Below are 16,223 nucleotides of genomic sequence, written 5' to 3'. Positions count from 1 at the left end.
GTATGTATGACATATTGATATATTTCTACCTTCCATTCCTATATTTCTAAGACCAATAAAGTATACCTTTAAGTCAGTGACCTCTTCATGGTGCAAATCTGTTGCATTTAAGGCTAATAGTATTTTGACTTCTATTCATTTATGCCTTTAGCAAATAGATGAATAAGAGTTATACAGAACCATGGTAGACAGATACTGTGAGGGACGCCAAGATGCATAAGGTACTTCTAGGGGGTGAGATTAAACTTGCATAAAAACAATCCTAAAACAAGGTAGAGAGTAGTAAGTGCCATAAAAGAGCCAAGACAAGTGTAGACTGTTCAGAGGAAAGAGATGGCCTCCAGTGTGCAGGTGAAGAAACACTGGAAATCTATGTCCTTGCCACTGGGGTTTCCTAAAGATCCTGCTCCTTTTCCACGTCTCTGCTTGTACCCTGTCTTTTATGAATACAAACTCTTCTATTTACTGCAATTTTTAAAACATGTAATTTTCTATAATTTCTCGGTTTTATTTTGAAAGTCGTGAGGGGAGCTATGTTATTCCTTGAATCGGTATCCTTTTTTATTTCATCTCATAGCTTTTAGAAATGCTAATATCAGATCATTTATTGGCTCTGTTCTTTACTGTTAGCCCCATGCAACAATCAGATCTTGTTTGGAAATTATTCCAAGAAAAAAAATGTGTGGCATAGCTCAGCATATCCCAAATTTCTGTCATTCCCAAGCTTCCTGGCTTCTGCCATACTCAGTATGGGTTAAGGGAAGACAAGGAGAGAAAGGCTCATTGTGAGTTTCCAGCCCTTTGTGCACCCTTGAACCCCGCCCCTGCACCACCAGGGCTTGCGATATTCCACTCCAGTGTCCCCCTCGACCCTCAATGGATAGGCTCCCAGGATGAGGAGAAAAGCTGGAGGATCCAAGAAAGAGAAGAGAATTCTGTAGGTTCATCCCTAGTTTGGGCAAAGGGAGACACTGACTCTCAAGGCTGGGGGAGAAAGAGGAAGGCTGAGGAGCAGGAAGGAAGGGGATTAAGCAACCAGGGGCAAAAGTACATTACAGAGCTGGTGGTGGTCTGGAAGTTACATTTCAGGGCGGTGCTTCCTAAGCTTTGTGAGTTAGGAACCCGTGCAAAGCTGTTCGTTTTTCCCACGCTACGGGCTACGGGCACAGTATCTAGGGCCTGGGAGCTTTCCAGAGGCCTATGAAAATATTTGAGATCCTGGAAAGTATCATTGGCTCTAGAATAGAAAAAGAAAACTTGAGGGAATTCCCTGGTGGTCCAGTGGTTAGGACTCCGAGCTTTCCGTGCCAGGGGCCTGGGTTCGATCCCTGGTCGGGGAACTAAGATCCCGCAAGGCTCGCAGCATGGCCAATAAATAAATAAATAAATAAATAAATAATAACTAACTTGAAAAGTCAGAATTAATAAATACTCTGAATTCATTTGAAAATCTATTGAAAGTTATGGGTCCTTTCCCCAGAAAAATGCTTTTAAATAAAATTTCAGGGGATCCTTGTACCCTAGGCTAAGAACTCCAGTTTTAGTGGCTTTTTAAATAGCTGATAGTGGGGATGTGACTTACAGGAATCTACTAGTAGAAAGTAGCAACCAGGGCAGGAACTTTCCAGCAGAAACAGGAGTTAATTTTTTTATTCTCAGCTTGATCTAAAGTGTAGCATAGGACCCAAGCTTAGACCCAGCATTGGAGACTCCCCAGCCAGCTTCCTCCCCTGGCAGCTGGAATCTGGATAGTGGGGCTCTCCAGAGGTCTAATGACCCCTAATGAGCAGGATGAGTGACTGAAAGGACAGAGAGGCTGGAGGAGAGGAGGGCACTGGGGCAATCTGAGGAGGAAGCAAGGAAGCTCAATGCTTAGTTGGCGGGAGAATAAAGAATCTTAGGGCTCCCAGGGACTGGGGCATAAACCCAACCAGACAGACCTGGCTCCCTCTCGATGGAAGGAAGCTCTTCGAAACAGGGGGCAAGTTTCAGGGACTCCAGAGGCAGGATATCTGGCTTTGCATTATGGCTCCAATATATCCTAGCTCTATGACCTTGGCTAAATTAATCCAAATTTCTAGACCTCAGTTTCCCCCATCTGCAAAATGGGATCACAATAGTAGTAACCGCCACATAGGGTTATTATGAAAATTAAATGAATCGACACAGGTAAAGCACTAAAAGTGGTGCTTAGCCCTATAAATACCTAATATTAATATATTACCTGGTATTATACTTATTCGGTGAAACTCTTGGCACCTTCTGACACAGTAATTACCTAGTAAATGTTAGATCCCTTCTTCCTCTTGAATGAATGTAAAAATCTCATAGGCAGAATAAGGGAACTTACACAAAGAACTTCAAAATTTATAAATTTTATTAAAAAATTCATAAAGTTTATTGGGAACTCCCTGGTGGTCCAGTGGTTAAGACTCCGTGCTCTCACTGCCTAGGGCCTGGGTTCAATCCCCGGTCAGGGAACTAAGATCCCACAAGCCGCGAGGTGTGGCCAAATAAATAAAATGTTTTCTAAAAAAATTTTTTTTAATTTACATAGTTTATAAATACTATGAAAGGATATGGGCTGAGAGGCTGCAAGGGGCAGGAAAAAGTAGACTGAAAGACTTCTTGAAAGAGGTAATTTAAGTGCATCTTGAAGAATGACTATAAATTTAACAAGTGCAGGTGAAAAAAAGGCTATTTCAGGTAGGTGGCATAGCAAGAGCAAATGTTCAGAGGCTGGAAAACAGGCTGTGTTCAGAAAAGAGAGACTAGTCCCATTTTATAGGGATAACATGAGGATAGAAGATTCCCAGGTTGGAATCAGGCTTGAATAGTAACTCATAGTTCTTCAATATCCTCACATGTGAGCAGTAGTTCTTTAGGCAATGCGTACTTAGAAGTCTACGGACAGTTTCCTTTGATTTTCACTTTACTAAAAGCTATTCAGGCCAATGACATTCCAAATGCCAGACTTCCATTTGGGACATTTTCTAAATGCAACTAATATCATCTATACAGGGCATGTATTGAGAGAATATCTGTTTATCTGTCTCAATTTTCATTTTAGGTTTACACTTATGTGATTTTAATGTTCTTACTTTTCCTAATTGAGGGTATGAAGAAAGGGTTACATGAAACAGAATCAAATTGTCTGAAAGCAGGGATGAAGAACTTTCCCCATTCTATTGCCAATACATTATCTGGCCCATGAAGACCTGGTTTTGAGTTCCTCCTCTCTCACTTACTAGGTGGATAACTGGGGAATCATCTTTCAGAGTTGTCTCCTCATCTGTAAGTGCTGATAACAGTGTTTGCCTTTATCTCACAGGCTTATAATGGGGTTCATATTAGACAGTGTATGTGAGGCATGCATTTTTTTTCCTTTTTTGTTCTAAGGACAATAACTGCCATTGCCAAATGTATTTGTTTGGAAAAAATTTATACATACATCCCAAAACATTAATGCAACTCTTTTGGTATCTGTGTCTTTGTCCATAGTTTATCTTTTTATAGTTACAGTCAATGAAAAATCAAGCATTTTTCAATGCTGCTATAGTCTCCATTACTTTCTAAAGTAAATATATTAAATTTATAAAATGTTTCACATATGCCATAATTTAGCCCTTTCTGTTTATTAAAACAGTCCTCTTATTTCCCTGATTCTATCCACATCATCTCCAGATCGGAGCTCTGCCTTTTTTTTTTTTACTGAAATGCAGCTGACATACAATATTATATTAGTTTCAGGCATACAACATAGTGGTTTGACATCTATAAACATTAAAATTGATCACTACAGTAAGTCTGGTAATCACTTGTCACCAAAGTTATTACAATTTTACTGACTATATTCCCTATGCTGTACATTATATCCCCGTGACTTATTTTATAACCGAAGTTTGTCCCTCTTAATTCCTCTCATCTATTTCACCACCCTCCACCGCTCCCACCCACTCCCACCTCCACCTCTGCTTTGCTTTTGTCATTCTCTGGCTTGGAAACCAGGCTTCCCATTGCCCTCACAGAATGAGCCAGCCTATAATTCAGATGCCTCTACAACCGGGCCCTATCTAATCCCAAACTGACACTGCAAAATCCAGCCAAACTGGTCTAATTGCCTCCCAAACCTCTGTTCTCATTCTTGCCTTTATCATTCTGCCTTTCACACCATCCTGGATTTTTTTTTTTTTTTTTAACGAATTACTGATTAAGGTCTGTCCAGCTCAAGTCCTAACTCCTCTAAAAATACTTTAATTCTAGCCTTCCCTGACCCTCTGCACTTTTGGATTATTGTCAGCCTTCCTTATCTGCAGGTTCTACACCCACAGATTCAACCAATCACAAATCAAAAATATCTGAAAAAAGTCCAGGAAGTTGCAAAAAAGCAAAACTTGAATTTGTCGCCTGCTGGCAACTATTTACATAGCATTTACATTGTATTAGGTATTATGAGTAGTCTAGAGATGACTTAATGCTGGAGGATATTAGTAGGTTATATGCAAATACTACACCATTTTATATAAGGAACTTGAGTATCTGAGGATTTTGGTACCTGAGGGTTGCGGGGTGGTTCCTGGAACCAATCCCCCCTCGGATACTGAGGGATGACTGTACTTGTTTAATCACAAAATTACTTTTATTCTTAACAATTTTAAGTATGTTTGAACCACCCTTAGGGTGGTTTGAAGAACCACCCTAAGGGTTTGAATAACCCTTATGGTTATTTTCTTAATCCTTTTGTATTTTTATAGCATCTAACATAGTGACACTAAATGAATCAGTTTTGAATTCCCACACTGCCCAGTCCTTGTACTAGGGATGGCTGAATGTGAAAAAGAAACAAGGTTTCAGGGTCATGTAATCACTTATGGAGCATGCAAAAAAAGGTGCGTTCTTATTCCAAAGCCAGAAACAGAAAAAAAAAAAGTCTCTTTATGTACACCTGTGCCTTCTGAACCCACTGGTTCAAAAACAGTTCATTCAGTATACTGGCTCACATGAATATGTGAGCATTGCTCATAATAGCAAAAAACTGAAAGCAAACTAAAGCTCCAATAACTAGACTGATTCAATAAGATATGAGACAATGGATTCTGTAACTGTTAAAAAATGAGGAAATCTTTTATGTACCGATACAAAATATCCAAGATATAATCTCCAAAATATCCAAGTCTATTTCTATGGACAAAACTTAAGATGCAGAAGTTTGTATCATATGCTACAATTAGCCTGCACGTATGCTTAGACTAGCTCTGGAAAGACCTAAAAAACTGGTGACATTGGTTGCTTTTATGGAAGTGAATGGGAGACCTGGGGGACAGGGGAGATGTCACCGTATAACCTCTAGAATTTTGAATGATGTTAATGTATTATCTACCTTTTAAAATGACATTAAAAGATACCATTAGGGGCTTCCCTGGTGGCGCAATGGTTGAGAATCTGCCTGCCAATGCAGGGGACACGGGTTCGAGCCCTGGTCTGGGAAGATCCCACATGCCGCGGAGCAACTAGGCCCGTGAGCCACAATTACTGAGCCTGCGCATCTGGAGCCTGTGCTCCGCAACGAGAGGCCACGACAGTGAGAGGCCCGCGCACCGCGATGAAGAGTGGCCCCCGCTTGCCGCAACTAGAGAAAGCCCTCGCACAGAAACGAAGACCCAACACAGCCAAAAATAAATAAATACAAAAAAAAAAAAAAAAGGTACTATTAAACACATTTTTTATTCAAGGCCGTGGAGTCAAGATCTTAAAGTCACATGCTTCATCATTCATTAAGATTCACAAGACAGCTGTGGTTTGTATTGACTATTTAAATTTTTTAACTTTTAACCATTTTTAATCATTGGGTTTTTTTTATCATTAATAAATTTTAATACTTAACGTTTTGGCCAAGCTCTTTGGTACTCAATCAAGCTATCTGTTACTCATTACAGTGATTGTGAATTATTTTTGGCTATTCACTACTACACCTCTACTTTTCCACAGCATTTCTAGAATCCCTGGGCTCTCCTGTTCTCCAGAAAATGAAGTGCTGCCCTCTGCTGGCTCTCACGATACTGACAACCTGAAAATTTCCCCAGTGATTTCAGACTGGGTCTGTTGGACTAAATGTTGAAGGTGATTTTATTCATCAGTACATACATGTCCGATTGAGTACACATTTTCTTTAGAATTTAAACAATTTCCCACATTCAAGTTGGTTGGCCACATACAAAGAAAATCAGATTGAGAGGGAAGGAAACAGCATCGTCTGGTTCTGCTAGGAAAACCTGGACCTCAAACATTCAATCTCCTTGGCCTACAGAGAGACTACAAAATGAAGATTTTTAGAGGTCTACAATTCCCAAGCTCTACTTTTGTGAAAACTACTACTCTAAAAAATATATACTCAAATGTTCGATACATCCCAAATTAACTGTTAAGATGCAGCGGTTTCCAATACTGGACTCTCACCTCACCTGACTACAGCAATACCATCCTGAGTACACTCACCTGCAGCGCCACCTTAGTACTGACGTCTCTGCACCCCAACAGGCTCAATCAGACTTACAAACCCAGGTAAGCTGTCCCACCTCCACACCCAAGCCAGGCTTATGAACCGCAGCCGAGGGAGCAGTCACCCATATAGCCTCCCTCCCAGGACACACTACTACTCAAAGTCACATGCTCAACACAACTTCTCCCTCAACAGTACAGGAAGCATCCCTTAAATTTACAACATCTGCCTCGACAAACTCTGGGAATCCTCCCCTCCCCTGGGTTAGGTGTCCTTTAGTAAATCGCACATGCCAACTCATAACTTAACATTAATTTTAGGTAGGATTTGTAAATGTGATTTTTTTTTCTTAGTCACAAGTAACCCCTAACTTGAAGATGCTAGGTCACAACAAATTACTTTGTCAGTCATTGTAAGTCACTGGTTACTAACTATAAATTAGTCCTGGCATTTAATTCCTTTATCTCCAAATGTTTCATGACCTGGCAAATGACATTATTTGCTATGTGTATTGACCTGAGCACTTTCCTGTTTTTGACTCATTTCTCATGATTCTTTAAGGTACTCCCAACATTCTCATCGAGGAAAGCTAGCTCAGATATTAAGTAACTTTGTAATCACTTGCAAAGGGCAAGGTCTTGAACCAATATATATGGGACTAATTACCTAAAATCAAAACTCTTGGGAGTTTCCTGGTGGTCCAGTGGTTAGGACTGGGTGCTTTCACTGCTTTGGGCCTGGGTTCGATCCCTGGTCGGGGAACTAAGGTCCCACAAGCCACGTGACGTGGTCAAAAAAAAAACAAACCTCTTACTACAAAAATTTCAGTCAAGTTTACCTCCCCAATTTCTTTTAAAAAACAAGGCAAATATAAACACTTGAAATACTGCGGTAAAAGTTGTATCATCGGGGGCTTCCCTGGTGGCGGAGTGGTTAAGAATCCGCCTGCCAATGCAGGGGACACGGGTTGGAGCCGTGGTCTGGGAAGATCCCACATGCTGCGGAGCAACTAGGCCCGTGAGCCACAGCTACTGAGCCTGCCGTCTGGAGCCTGTGCTCCGCAACAGGAGAGGCCGCGATAGTGAGAGGCCCGCGCACCGTGATGAAGAGTGGCTCCCACTTGCCACAACTAGAGAAAGCCCACACACAGAAACGAAGACCCAACACAGCCATAAATAAATAAATAAAAATTAAAAAAAAAAAAAAAAAAAGAATCCGCCTGCCAATGCAGGGGACGCGGGTTGGAGCCCTGGTCCAGGAAGATCCCACATGCCGCGGAGCAACTAAGCCCGTGCGCCACAACTACTGAGCCTGTGCTCTACAGCCCACAAGCCACAGCTACTGAGCCCGTGAACCACAACTACTGAAGCCTGCATGCTTAGAGCCTGTGCTCCGCAACAAGAGAAGCCACCGCAACGAGAAACCCGCGCACCGCAACGAAGAGTAGCCCCCGCTCAACGGAACCAAAGCAAGCCTGCATGCAGCAACAAAGACCCAACGCAGCCAATAAATAAATTAATAAATTGATTTTTAAAAAAAAGTTGTATCATCACACACTGAGGACATCACTAATGGGTAAAGAAGTTGTACTGAGTCCACTTCTGTTAATTTGTTTATAAAGTCTACTCTACATCTATGCATAGTCACAGTATTTATAACAGGTAGTTCCCTCCTTTTTTGGGCTAAACGTCGAACGACAATGCGGACCCAAATTTATATTATTTATGAATTATCCATCCATTAAATTTCTTCCTTCAAAATGGAAGGAATATAAATAAATACCATCCTCTTATTTAGAAGTCAAGAGCCAAGGGTGTCTTTCAAGCTTTTATTTAAGAGCACTGATCCACGATGGATTTTAGATCTTGTTGAACGCAGCCACGTCCATAGACTGCACATACTCGTCAAAAGCAGTGATCTGCTCCTCCAGCATATCCGTTCCAACTTTATCGTCTTCAACTACACACTGTATTTGAAGTTTTTTAATTCCATACCCCACCGGAACTAGTTTAGCTGAAAAGAGCATCAAGAAAAATCTTAGTTAGAAAAGTCCTGTTGAGTGACAAAGGTTGAAACTATGCAAACTCCAGATGCCAGTGTCAAAAGGCAAAGACTAAACTCACAACAGCCCCAGACTAAGCCGTCTGCTTGAACGCTTCTGACGCACTCCTCTAGTTTTGCCATATCTGTCTCATCATCCCAAGGTTTCACGTCTAATAAGATGGAAGACTTGGCAACAAGTGTGGGTTCTAAAAATGAGTACAAGAAACAGCATTATTCAAATAATTATTTTTGCCCTACTTCAAGACACTTAACAAATCTTAATTTGTTTCTAAATATGGATCATCTCCTTAGCCACATAAAACTATAGAAAATACACCTTGTGTTTGTCACACATATGCCCACTTTCTATTTTGCTGAGAAAGAGGTGTTTAGTTATGTAACAGTTTCTTTCCCACAGAGGAATGCCACAGCTGCTACCATAAAAACAGCTGCAGACCAGTAGCTGTGGAAGTTTTGAAGCTCCACTTCAACAGAAGGTTTTGAAATACTGACATATTCAAGGAATGGGGAAGAAAGGAAATTACTTTGGGAATCAGTCTTTGAAAAAGATTATTCACATTATTATGAAAACAATTAAGTTAAACACAAATTATAAAATGACCTACTTTTGGCTTTCTTTGACTCATACTGTGCAAGGCGTTCTTCTCTTAGCCTCTTGGCTTCTTCACTTTCCTGTGAAAAAAAAATTTAATATACTTCACAAAGCTGGTTGTTCCTCAGCTTAAGGCTGGTGGGTCCTCAGCTTAAAGCAGACCAGCTTTATCAGAAAAAAGCAAATCCATCATGAGCTCAGCCGAAAGATGGTGCTTTGATTTTATTCATCATGTAGCCAGTGAGAATTTTTAAAAGGCAGGTAATAAAGTGAAGCCAGGATTCAAACCCAGGCACTTTGGCTACAGAGCCTGTGCCTAAGCACAATGATACGCACAAATGTCAACTTATGCCATACCTCCTCATCATCAGATCCAAAGAGATCAATGTCATCATCATCTTTACTATCTGTAGCTCCACTTTCTGTGGTGTCTTCCACGTTAGCAGGGCCATACTTGCCCAAAGCTTTCTTCACTCCTGGCAGGCTTGAAAAAAATTTAATCAGCTAGCTACTATTAGGTCGGTATGATGTCCCTTTTCAAACAATACATGAGAACTTGTTTTCATTACAACTTCTCAATAGACCCCTTTTGCACCAAGAATTTACCCTTCAACATTCCCAGGTAAATGCTTTTACATGTTTAGCTCCTCACCTAACAAACGTCGGTAGCATGTGAAATGCTATATTCAATATGCACAAAGATTTACTCTCAGAATGAGTTTTCCTGTTTGAGATTTCATTAAGTACACTCAGTTCCATTCTCAGTGAACTGGAGTCCACCTGCCCAAACTTCCATCCTTGTCAGCAGTTTCAGAAAAATGGCAAAGGACTGAAAGAATGAGCCACCCCTCACCCAGAGGTGGGTCCCCAGGTCAAGGTCAGGCACACGGGCAGGCCAGTGTGGGGAAAAGCTAAATTGCTGTCATTGATGAACTAAAATTCATATTTTGTGGCAAGACAAGAAAAATTTAAACATAAAAATTTTCTTTGCCTGTTTGGGCCACCTCCCTCCTCTAAACTGTGTATTGTGCATCTGCATTAACCAGCCCTCCTGAGGAGATAACATTCCTTCTGAATCTTGGGCCATGATGACCCATGACCCACTACTCACTTTGTACCTGTAGATCTGGATTGTATTAACTGTCAATAATACATTATTTAATGCGCAACCTTGTCTTAAAAACTTATATGCGAAGTGAGAGAGTGGCATGAACATATATACACTACCAAATGTAAAACAGATAGCTAGTGGGAAGCAGCTCGAATAGCACAGGGAGATCAGCTCGGTGCTTTGTGACCACCTAGAGAGGTGGAATAGGGAGGGTGGAAGGGAGGGAGATGCAAGAGGGAAGAGATATGGGGATATATGTATATGTATAGCTGATTCACTTTGTTATAAAGCAGAAACTAACACACCATTGTAAAGCAATTATACTCCAATAAAGATGTTAAAAAAAACAAAACACAACACAAAAACCCAAAACAAAACAAAAACTTATATGGACAGAGACATCCCTGGTGGTGCAGTGGTTAAGAATCTGCCTGTAAATGCAGGGGACACGGGTTCGAGCCCTGGTTTGGGAAGATCCCACATGCCGCGGAGCAACTAAGTCCATGTGCCACAACTACTGAAGCCACATGGGCCACAACTACTGAGCCCGTGAGCCACAACTACTGAAGCCCGCGCACCTAGAGACTGTGCTCCGCAACAAGACAAGCCAGCGCACCGCAACAAAGACCCCAACACAGCCACAAATAAATAAATTAAAAAAAAAAAAAAACACTTATATGCACAGAACAGTTTTCAAAGGTTTCTTAGGGGCTTTTCACAGGTTATAATCCTCAGTGTGGCTTGAATAAAATTTTCTATTTCTTAGATTGACTAATTTTTTCTTCGAAATTGTCATGTTCTACCTGTTACATGAAAAAACGGAAGATTTCAGCCTCTTGGCCTTCTAAAGTCACAGAGAAATTTAATTTACAATATCCCCACAAAACTAAAGTAGCCTGAACCCTAACTTGTCACGTGAAAACCCTGAGTTTAAGCTTAAAAAGCATTTTATTCTTCAGATAAACACAAAGATACTTTTACCTGGCCTTTTCCTTTTCGTAAGATTTGATATGATTATACCAACGTAGGGCATGACACAAGTCGGCAGGTGGTGGGCCGGAGACTGCTTCAAATACTGCCACATCTGCTTGTGACGGCACATACCTGCCAATGATGCAAAACTAATTACACACGCCTTTAAAAGAAAAACCACAAACACCAGCCAACGAACGACAAACGCTACGACCGTCAAATTAATTAGTGGCAATTCGCCCTCTTGTTACCGGGCTACCTAAGCAGCTTTAGTTTTCTGTAAAAAATAAGTTCCTTAGGATCAGGGATCATTTATTTGGTTCTCCGAGCTCTCCTGAGACACAACTGCCACTCAGACCTCAGAAATTGCAATCGCTAACGTGGACCTACAGGTTTACATTTGTTAATTAAGCAAAGACGCGGAAACACCTGGTGGAGTCAAGTAAGCCGAAACAAAGCACATTTTTAACCCTTGTCCCCTCCCGCGGGAGAGCCCTGGGGTCGGGCTTCCTTTCCTCCAGCCGCAGCCGAGGCCGCGCCACGTGGCACCACTGCTCCCGGCCCTGCCCCGACCCCGGCCCGTCAGCTCACCCTTCGATGTAGCTCTTGTCCGCCAAGTAGTCGTTGAGCACCTGGAGGCCGGCGGGGCTTTTCAGGTCTCCAAAACCCATGGCGATGGCTGACAGGGAACTGGGCGGCAGCGGAGGATGAGGAGCGCAGACGGTCGCTGCCGAGCGCTAAGAGGGAAAAAGGCCCGCAATGAGGCCGGAAATGCCTTATATAGACACGGAGGCGTTTCTCTCCGATGCCCCCAGCAGCAGGTTAAAGGTTAAAAGTAAAGTACGTTAAGATTTCTCAACGTAAAAATCAAGAGCTCTTAATTAATGGCCCACAAATTATCTGCCGAGCTTTCTTTGTGTTTGCAAATCAATTACTAAAATGGGCATTGCTTAAATTACTACCTCCAAGGTTTGCGAAGACTACCGGAACCGCCCCTTGAAGCGCCGGAAATGACGGAAGACGCTCGGCCTCGGGCGCCAGGTTACTTCCGGCGGAACTGAGGTCCGAGCCCGCCCCCTTATCCCGCCCCCGCTTCCTCCCGGCTGCTACGCCCTCCGCCCCGCCTTCTGTCAAGCTGACGGAAGTTGCCGAGCTCAATCTAAACGAGAAATTGTCGAACTGGGGTTTCTAGTCCCTCCCGGCTTTCCGTTCTTCCAGGCCCGGCTGACTGAGATACCCGAGGCCGCCATATTGAATAAGAAACCTGGCCTCTGAAGGGGTCGGCGGGGTGTAGACAATTCTGCAGGGCAGCCTCGGCGGCTCCAGGGAGAAGGTGAGGTTGTGTTTGGGTGAGAAGGCTGAGGTGCCTTGGTCCCCGGAGTTTGTTTATTGACGAGACTGTTTTCTTTGGCCCAACCGACTCCTTCTCCTCTTGTCCTTGAGTGGGCGCCGCCTCCCACCCCGCCTCCTCGGGAACCCCCGAGAGCTGGCAGGTGAGGACTGTTAGCCAGCGTCTCTGGTCTGACGGAGCAGAGAGGAGGAGGAAATCAGGCCCTGGGGAGCGCTGGCCCGAGTGCAGCCTTGTGGGTGACCTTCCCTCTGCAGGGGAATGCGGGACAGTCCCCTTCCTGGAGAGGAGGCCGTTTTGTTTCCCGGGAGAGGACCTCTGTCAAGGACTTAGGCCTAAAGACTGAGCCTTTTCCCCCCAATTACTACATACCTGGTATAGTGCATCTTTGTTTGGCTGCTGTTGCCTTAGCAACTGTCCATGCCTCTGTTTTTTTGTTTTTTGGTTTTGTCCATAGATTGCGTTGGCTAATACTTCTTATCCTTTTCACTGGTGGGGAAACTGAAGAAAAAAGACGTTTAAAAAGTTGGCCCAAGGTCGCACTGCAGATAACAAAGCTACGTTGTTTAAAAGTTTTGGGAATCTAATGCATGTACATGTACTGTAAAAACGTGGATCAGACACTGCTCTGCTCAAACACGAATTGAGGGTATAGAAAATGTAACGTGAACTGTTTCTGATGAATAAACATCAAGTTGGTTTTTTTGCGGAACGTCCTTTTTTTCCACTGAATTGTGTGTGCATCTTTAAGCAGGGTGTTGTAAGGCTGCCAGAGCACCTGCACTCTTTAATACCAGGAAAGTGGAAGTGATGGCCAGAGAGTAGAGATAGAATTCATTTAACAGATAGTTGTTGAATGCCTATTATAAGCTAGAAGTGAGTCCACAAGGAAGAATTAAATGAGTGATGTGACTGGGGAGTAGTTAGGATATTTTAGTTAGGCTGGTCAAGGAAAATCTCCCTGAGAAATGCCTTTTAAGCCAAAATTTGAAGGATGAGGAGGGGCCAGAAAGATCTGAGGGAAGAGCATTTCCATCTGAGGTCACAGCCCCTGGGAAGATGGGAGAGGCTGTGGGAGCAGTGTGGAAGCCAGGAGACCTGTTAGGGGGCTACTGTAACAATCCAAGCAAGAGATGATGGTGGCTTGGAATAGGACAGTACCTTGGAGGGAGAGAAGTGGATGGATGTGGGATATCTGGTGGAGAATGTGGAGTAGTATTGTCCCTGCACCAAAAAGTGTCCAGTCTAGTTTTAGAAATGATTATTCATTAGCATTTTCCCATCTTAGGGATGATTATTTCTGTTCTTACATGGTAGCCAAATAAGTGTAAAGTGCTTATCAAAGTTTTGCAAATCTGTATTTCTTATGTTGGGGCGATGCAGTCTTCCACTTGATGCTGGGTTTTCAACAGACAGCCTAGTCCTGGTGGATTTCCTAGCTAAAGTGGGCACCACTTTCATATTATATTGGAGACAAACGTAATATTAAAGTTTTTACATTGTTGTGTGAAATATTGTTGATTTTGATCTGTCTTTAGCAAATTCAGTTTTACCTTTATATGAATAGATTTTAATAGGACAGATGCTACTCATTCTGGAACTTGGTGGTAAGACTACAGTTGACCCTTGAGCAATGAGAGGATTAAGGGTTCCAACCCTTTGTGCAGTCGAAAATCTGTATATAACTTATAGTTGGCCTTCTATATCCATGGTTCTGCATCTGAGGATTCAACCAATCTCACATCTTGTAGTACTGTAGTATTTACTATTGAAAAAAATTCACCTGTAAGTGGACCTGTGCAGTTGAAACCCATATTGTTTAAGGGTCAACTCTGTTTGATGGTTCATTTTCTTAGGGGCACTGTGCTAGGTCTTCAGAAAAGGGAAATGACCAAAGTGCACCATTCCTTGTCAGGGAGCTTACAGACTAGAGATACTGAAATTGATTACTAGCTTTCAGTTTAGTAGGTGGAATAATAAAGATATATATATATATATATATATATACACACATACACAGTGTGTGCTGGTAGTAAAGAGAAGGAGCGCAAAGGAAGAGCCCTTTAAAACTGATTTTCAGTGGCCAGTCCCATCTAAATTGAATTCAGATATAACTGACATTTATTGAGCTCCTACTAGTAACACATAGCCTAAGAGGTATTGTTTTCTTTTATAGATAAACAGAAACTGTGATTTACCAAAAAGTCACTCACTAGTAGGTGACAGATGTCTGCAGATTCAGTATCACAAATTCTGAATTAATGAATTGTTTGAGTTATTGACGTCTGAATTAATGAAATTTCTGTGAAACTTATGCTTAAAACTTATGTATATATACTGTTTTCTAATATAAACTTTGAAATTCTTTATGTGATACATTCTGATCACATAATTTGTTGTATTTTTAAGAGTTCCAAATGAAAAATTAGATGCTTAGCCCATATAATCAAGTGAGTAGACAGAAAGTTCAGTGCTTCGCCGATATGATCAAGTGGATGGACAAAAAACTCTAAAAGATCAGATAACTTTTCTCTCTGTTTGCTTATGTATACCTTTAATTGGTGTTAATTTATATAATCCACTTCCATTTATTTCAGTAATTCAGCAAATCCTTTAGAGAGGGCTTCTCAACTGCAGATCTGTTGACACTTTAGATAATTCTTTACTATGGGAGATTGTCCTGAGCCTTGTAGGATCTTTAGTAGCACGCTGACCTCAACCCACTAGATGCCAATAGCTTTCCCCTAGTCGTGACAACAGACAGTTTGTCCAGACATTGCTAAATGTTCCCTGGGAAGCAAAATTATCTCTTATAGAGAACCACTGTTTTAGAGCTTACTGTGTGGCACCCTTGGTGGTAGGTACTGAAGATAGAAAGATAAAGAAGTTCATAATACAGTGGGGGTAGAACAGGCACATAAACAGATAATTGCAAATCTGTAAGATAAATGTACTCCTGGACACAGAAAATAGCACTCCAGAGTTTTTAAAGGCTTGGGCTTGTGAGCCAGCTCAGAATATCTCAGAAGCATTTAGTAGATAACTGCTCAGAACGTAGAATGTTAGAATGCATTTTAGCAGGAAATGAAGGCAGAAAGGTAGGCTTTATTTTACATGGCAATTAATGATAAGCTCACTGTTAATTCTTGAAATTTATTTTACTATATAGTAGTATATTAAGTTTGATCATTTGTTTATAATTAAAAACAACAAAACTGCCCTTTATATAGAATTAGAAGATTCAACTTTATATGCTAGCTGCTCCTTCTTAGCTTCTTAATGATGTACAAGTCAGTTAATCTATCTGAGATGGAGTATTCTCATCTCTAGAATTTCAGGAAAAATATCAGGACTTGTGAAATGTTCAGTGAAATAATGTATATATATGAAGTGCTTTAAAACCATAAAATATTACCAAAAAGTTTGGGATTGGCATTGTTTTTTCTATGATAATATAACTCTTCTCTGTTTTATTCTTAGCAATATGTTAAGGATACCTGTAAGAAGGGCCTTAGTGAGCCTTTCTAAGTCTCCTAAAGGATGTGGTGAGTGTCTTTTTTTTGAATTTGCGTTTGTGGGTACTAGACTTGCTGTCTTTGTAAATTCATAGGTTTATGGAATGTTTCTTGAAAGACCA

General features: G+C 41.5%; 2 protein-coding genes and 2 non-coding genes across 4 annotated transcripts in view; 1 reads left to right on the top strand and 3 right to left on the bottom strand.

The window, feature by feature from the left end:
• Positions 1 to 8,313: 8,313 nt before the first annotated feature.
• Positions 8,314 to 11,975, bottom strand: EEF1B2 (eukaryotic translation elongation factor 1 beta 2). Its single transcript, XM_059928537.1, has 6 exons — positions 11,830 to 11,975; positions 11,248 to 11,370; positions 9,513 to 9,639; positions 9,169 to 9,235; positions 8,623 to 8,748; positions 8,314 to 8,512 (listed from the first exon to the last, which is right to left on the bottom strand). The coding sequence occupies exons 1-6, from the start codon at positions 11,907 to 11,909 to the stop codon at positions 8,358 to 8,360; spliced, it is 678 nt and encodes a 225-aa protein (XP_059784520.1). The 5' UTR covers positions 11,910 to 11,975; the 3' UTR covers positions 8,314 to 8,357.
• On the bottom strand, positions 8,881 to 9,013 carry LOC132369391 (small nucleolar RNA SNORA41). Its single transcript, XR_009504371.1, has one exon. It is a non-coding gene; the product is annotated as a small nucleolar RNA SNORA41 (small nucleolar RNA).
• LOC132369389 (small nucleolar RNA SNORD51) lies at positions 9,318 to 9,396 on the bottom strand. The gene has a single exon (XR_009504369.1). It is a non-coding gene; the product is annotated as a small nucleolar RNA SNORD51 (small nucleolar RNA).
• A 467-nt stretch (positions 11,976 to 12,442) lies between the features above and the next one.
• Positions 12,443 to 16,223, top strand: part of NDUFS1 (NADH:ubiquinone oxidoreductase core subunit S1) — a 37,158-nt gene continuing 33,377 nt past the window's right edge. Inside the window, exons 1-2 of the mRNA XM_059928532.1 lie at positions 12,443 to 12,571; positions 16,067 to 16,131. Of these exons, the coding sequence (XP_059784515.1) occupies positions 16,071 to 16,131 (61 nt within the window). The 5' untranslated portion in view covers positions 12,443 to 12,571; positions 16,067 to 16,070. The remainder of the gene's footprint in view (positions 12,572 to 16,066; positions 16,132 to 16,223) is intronic.

The sequence above is a fragment of the Balaenoptera ricei genome, chromosome 7, assembly GCF_028023285.1.
Source record: "Balaenoptera ricei isolate mBalRic1 chromosome 7, mBalRic1.hap2, whole genome shotgun sequence".
In the NCBI taxonomy this organism is placed as follows: Eukaryota; Metazoa; Chordata; class Mammalia; order Artiodactyla; family Balaenopteridae; genus Balaenoptera; species Balaenoptera ricei.
This window is presented reverse-complemented; position numbering and strand designations above follow the sequence as displayed.